Below are 6,000 nucleotides of genomic sequence, written 5' to 3'. Positions count from 1 at the left end.
CAGGTAAATTTACACCTTACGGCTCAGAGCGGATCTCATAACTGTGCTCCCATGAGTGTGAGTGTGTGTGTGTGTGTGTGTGTGTGTGTGTGTGTGTGTGTGTACGAGTATACTGAGGGGAACGTTAAGGCATGTGTGTTTTTTTTCGTTTTTTTTTCTTTGCAGAGAGAGAGAGAGAGAGAGAGAGAGAGAGAGAGAGAGAGAGAGAGAGAGAGAGAGAGAGTAAAGCTTATAGTGTTAATTTATCATTACAACGCTCCCTTCTCTCACACAAACACACAGAAACAATAATAATGGAAGAAAAAATATATCACTTAACAAAAAATAAATAAATAAATAAAGGTTTAGAAAGGCAATACAAAAAATATACCCACCAAAAATAAACAAACAAACAAGTAAGTATCGAAACAAATAAAATGAATAAATAAATAAATAAATAAATAAATAAACAGCCAAATCTTATAAATATATCAACAAACACACGACTAAAAAAAATGAAAATAAATAAAAGTTTGGAAAAAAAAATCTATGCAAAAAATTAACAAAACGGAGGATAAGAAAAAAAAATGATAATAATAAAACAGAATTAGGTTTCAAGGAAGTTTCCGTCTGGTCCGTTAGTTTACGAAGCGAAGGAGAGCCAGACCGGAAATGGCGTTATACATTCCCCCCGTGACTTGTGGTCCGTCTGTCTGTCTGTCTGTTTGTCTGTGTGTATTTGTGTGTGTGTGTGTGTGTGTGTGTGTGTGTGTGTGTGTGTGTGTGTGTGTGTGTGTGTGTGTGTGTGTGTGTGTGTGTGTGTGCGTAGCCGTTGTGTCTTCCCCCCATCCCCATTCTGTCTGTATGTCTGAGTGAATGTATTAGTATATGTGTGTGTGTGTGTGTGTGTGTGTGTGTGTGTGTGTGTGTGTGTGTGTGTGTGTGTGTAGCCGTTGCGTACCTCCTCCCCTCTTTTGTTACCTTCTCATTACATTCTTGACTTATTTTGCTGTTAGAGAGAGAGAGAGAGAGAGAGAGAGAGAGAGAGAGAGAGAGAGAGAGAGAGAGAGAGAGAGAGAGAGAGAGAGAGAGAGTTAATCCAATTTTCCTGCTCCACCTACGCCTCAAGCAGTTTTTTTCTTTTTTTTACCCTTTTATTTATTCTCTCTCTCTCTCTCTCTCTCTCTCTCTCTCTCTCTCTCTCTCTCTCTCTCTCTCTCTCTCTCTCTCTCTCTCAAGGTCACACTTAGCCTTTGGGGAAGATTACTCTCATTCAGTGTGTGTGTGTGTGTGCGTGTATGTCTGTCTGTCTGTCTGTCTGTCCTTCCACCTCACTTATATTCCTACTATTCAGTTCTCTTCAGCCTTTACTAATCTGGCTGAAGGAAATTCTTACTACTCTTCTTTCACTAAGTTTCTACACGAGTCACTGGTATTGTTCCTCCTCTACTAGTGTCTCTCAGTGTCCCTGTCAACCACCCCGTCTCTCTCTCTCTATCTCTCTCTCTTTCTCTGGCCTTCCATTTGCTAAGATTAGGAAGGGTTCTTGTTTTCCTTTTATTAAGTTTCCAGTTATTCTTTAATGTTCGCTCTGTCTGTGTCTTTTGTTTAGTTTACGTGGTTGTTTGTCTGCCTGTCTGTGTGTCTGGGTGTTTGTCTGTCTGGTTGCCCAATATACAGGAAAGAAGAAAAGGTTTATTTTGTTTCTTGGGTCAGTAGACTAAACTAAGGCAATAAAGAGTGAAAAAGAAAGATGATTTTATTTTTTGTGGCTCAGGACTAACAGAAGGCAAATTAACAGAAAAGAAAGAAAAGTTGCTAAATATTTTTTTGGTTCAGGGGACAAGAATAAAGTTAATGAACAGGAAGAAAAGAATGATAATTATATATTTCCGTTCATGAGACAAAGAGAAGAACAATAAACAGGAGGGAGAAAGAAAGCTGATTTTACTTTCGGGTTCAAAAGACTAAGAGAAGGACAACAAATAGAGAGGGGAAAAAAAAAACGATTATATACCTGGGTTCATGAGACTGAGTTTTTTTTTTATTCAGGAGCCTAATAGAAGCGGTGGTATCTAAATGTAAACTATTGAGAAAACTCTAACCTGGTATACATGTGAGTGATCAAAATGCAAAACTGTGCGTGTGCTTGTTTTATTTACCTGAGAATTAAGACTTTTTCTATGTTGTCAAAATAGTTCACCAGTTTTCGTTTTTTTTTTTTTTTATCTATTTTTCGTACCAGGTTAGAGTTTCCGAACAGTACCTTCCTTGCGTGGGGAGAGGGAGTGGCGCTACCTGTAATAACTTGAGGGGCGGGCCGCGGTCTGGTCCCGGCACAGTGGACGGTGGACAGAGGCAAGGAACAGGCTGACACTCGACTCGCCGCAGCTTGCCTCCCTCCCTCCCTCCCTCCCTCCCTCCCTCCCTCCCTCACTTTTTTTTTTTTTTTGACCAGAAACTCAGATCGAATGGCAGCGCTGGACGCAACACACACAGGGAATGATTGAGACGCGGAGTACGGAGCGAAGGATATGAAGTGTATCTAAGTTAAATCTAAAAAAAAGGATTGGAGAAAGGTATGAATCTCCTTTACGTTATTTTCAGTGAGAACTCAGATCGAATAGCAACGTTGGACACACCTCAGGGGAATAATTAAGACGTTGAGCACGAAACGAAGGAAAGAATAAGTTAATAATAAGATATTCAAAAGTATGGGTTTCCTTTACGCCATTTTCTACTGAGATCTCAAAATGAATAACAAAACTGAACGCAACACAATGAATAAACTTGAATTAAAAAGAAGTTTGAGCATGCAATTAAAGGTGAGGAAACGATGAAAAGAGTAAAATAAAGGAGATACAATGAATAAAAATAATAGAAAACTTTCCTTATGCATATTTTTACCAAGAGCTCGTACTGAATAACAAAAGTGACCACAACGCGAGGAATAGCCTTGAACAGCAGCGAGGATGAATACGGAATAAAACGAGGGAGAAAGAGAATAATTTGGAGGACATGGAGATATTTCACAACAACGTCCCTTACGTAATTCTTTACCGAAATTTCAAAATGAACAACAAAAACAAACTTGAATAACAGAGATGATCAATACAAAATCAAACGAGAGGAAACGGAAAATACAAAGAGATTGACAATTTTTACAACAACGCTCCTTATGTTATTTTGTATCGAGACTTAGAACTTAACAAAACTAGGAGAGAGAGAGAGAGAGAGAGAGAGAGAGAGAGAGAGAGAGAGAGAGAGAGAGAGAGAGAGAGAGAGAGAGAGAGAGAAACATGGGAACATTGATCACTATCTTGCATCAGGAGGTTACGAGGAAGAATGACTAGAGAAGGACAGAAAAGGACAGAAAAGGACACGTACGAGAGGATAACCAGTGTCCTGCGTGAAGGAGGTGGGCAGGATACAGGAGAGAGTGGACAGACGTGAAGGAAGGGAACAGAACACAATGGACAGAAGGTTGTCTTGTGGTGTATCCCTCAGAAGACCGTGTAACATTCTCTCTCTCTCTCTCTCTCTCTCTCTCTCTCTCTCTCTCTCTCTCTCTCTCTCTCTCTCTCTCTCTCTCGTGATTTTTTCCTTCCGACCTCGCTTACTTTTCTTATTTTTTTTCTATTGTCATTCTTCCTCCTTTTTTTTTTTTTTTTTTCAGTTTTTATTTTTCTGCCTTACTTCTCTCCGTAATTTTCTGTCTGCCTGTCTGTCTCATTGCTTGTCTGTTTGCCTGTTTGTCTGTTAATCAGTTTGTTTGTCTGTCTAGCTCTCTCTCTCTCTCTCTCTCTCTCTCTCTCTCTCTCTCTCTCTCTCTCTCTCTCTCTCTCTCTCTCTCTGAATAAGGAAAAGAGGAGATAAGGGAAAAATAAGAAGAAAAGGAAGATAAAACTGAAAGCGAGAATTAATTATTTAATATATCCTTGTGGTAAGGTTTAAGTCTCTCTCTCTCTCTCTCTCTCTCTCTCTCTCTCTCTCTCTCTCTCTCTCTCTCTCTCTCTCTCTCTCTCTCTCTCTCTCTCTCTCATGTTAGGGGCGAGGAAGGAACACAATCTTAACAGAGCATCAGAACATAAAGATTTGCTGGGGTACTCACACTCCGCCCTGCAGCACGCCGCCACCAGCACGCAGAGGCCCACCACCCGCCACATCGCCTCCTGGAACAAACAACACACGGGTCACGGAGGAGCACAAGGGAACACAAAGAAACCACAAACATCAACAGACACACTGGTCGTAAAAGAACGCAAGGGAACACAAAGTAAGGACAAATATCGGCACACACTGGTCACAGAAGGGAACACAAAGGAAGGACAAACACCAACAGATACACTGGTCGTAAAAGAACGCAAGGGAACACAAAGGAAAGACAAATATCGGCACACTGGTCACACAAGGGAACACAAAGGAAGGACAAACACCAACAGACACACTGGTCGTAAAAGAACGCAGGGGAACACAAAGAAAGGACAAATATCGATATACACACGTCATAAGGGAACACAAAGAAAGGACAAACATCTGTTGGTGATCAGCTATACTACAGAACCTTCCTTTTCTATGGTTTTCCTTTGTTAATATTGAGAACATTGTTGAAAATTTGTTTGCAATGACACACAAAAATAAGAGAGAATATATTAATGTTCATCAGAGCACTGGGGATATCGTTTGCATGCGTACAGACTGGAGAGTACCTTTTGTTTTCTTGAGAGTTTTGTTTTTTCTAAGCTGGTAAAGAAAAAAGTACGGAAAAACAAAAGTAGATGGATAAGTAGATACATAGATAGACAAACAGACAGACAGACAGACAGACAGACAGACAGACAGACAGACAGACAGATAGATAGATAGATAGATAGATAGATAGATAGATAAGTAGGTAGACAGAGATAGATCGATAGATAGATAGATAGATAGATAGATAGATAGATAGATAGAGAGATAGGCAGATAAATACTCGTAGATAGACCGACAGATAGACAGGTAGGTAGGTAGATAGATAGATAAGTAGATAGATAAATAGCTAGGCAGATATATAGATAGATAGATAGATAGATAGGTAGATAGATAGATAGATAGATAGATAAATAGATGAATGGACAGACAGATCAATAGATAAATGAATGAATAAATAAATAACCCTACATATTTTCATACACACAAATTTTAACTAACTTCAAGACCTCTAGGCGCAAAAATAAACAAAACTAACTAAATACATAAATTAATATATAAAATAAACTTCGTGAATCCATCCACAAGGTCAGACTGAGTGATGGAGTGCAGAGATGAAGTGATGAAGTGGTGAAGTGATGTTGATGAATTGACTTATGCATGAGGGACGGGTGGTGGTGGTGGTGGTCGTGGTGGTGGTTGTGGTGGTGGTGATGGTGGTAGTAGCGATAAGGAGAAGGCGGTTACAACGGTTAGATTCAGTGGTGTTGCATTATATTGGAGGTGGCGATTGTGGTGGTGGTGATGATGGTGGTGACCAGTGATTGTGGTGACTGTAGTGATAATGGCAGTAGTATTAGTAATGGCGATGATAATTGTGGTGGTGGTCGGGTTGGTGGTGATGGTGATGATGGTGGCGATGGTGGTTGTGTTAACTGCTAAACTAACCATAAGAGTTGCTAAAAGACTTAATATTAGAGAGAGAGAGAGAGAGAGAGAGAGAGAGAGAGAGAGAGAGAGAGAGAGAGAGAGAGAGAGAGAAAGAAAGACGGGAACAGAGACAAGAAAGGGGGAGAGAGAGAGAGAGAGAGAGAGAGAGAGAGAGAGAGAGAGAGAGAGAGAGAGAGAGAGAGAGAGAGAGAGAGAGAGAGAGACAGGTGGAGGAAAGGAATGAAGCGAGAGGAAAGGAGAAGTAACGGTGAAGGAGAGATAGGGAGGTGACGTCACACTTACATTCATCCCCCCTCCTCCCCTCCTCCTCCTCCTCCTCCTCCTCCTCCTCCTCCTTGCCGTGCCCAGGGACACCCGCCCACTTCAACATACCGTGGCCCT

At 40.7% G+C, this 6,000-nt stretch overlaps 1 protein-coding gene across 1 annotated transcript in view; it reads right to left on the bottom strand.

Moving 5' to 3' along the window:
• The window catches only part of LOC135112186 (cadherin-99C-like), an 81,293-nt gene that overhangs the window by 67,247 nt on the left and 8,046 nt on the right, over nt 1-6,000 (bottom strand). The window contains 1 exon segment of the mRNA XM_064026291.1: nt 4,091-4,151. Within this exon segment, the coding sequence (XP_063882361.1) occupies nt 4,091-4,151 (61 nt within the window).

The sequence above is a fragment of the Scylla paramamosain genome, chromosome 23 (assembly GCF_035594125.1).
Source record: "Scylla paramamosain isolate STU-SP2022 chromosome 23, ASM3559412v1, whole genome shotgun sequence".
Taxonomy (NCBI): Eukaryota; Metazoa; Arthropoda; class Malacostraca; order Decapoda; family Portunidae; genus Scylla; species Scylla paramamosain.
The sequence above is the reverse complement of the archived record's forward strand: the minus strand, read 5'-3'. Positions and strand labels throughout refer to the sequence as shown.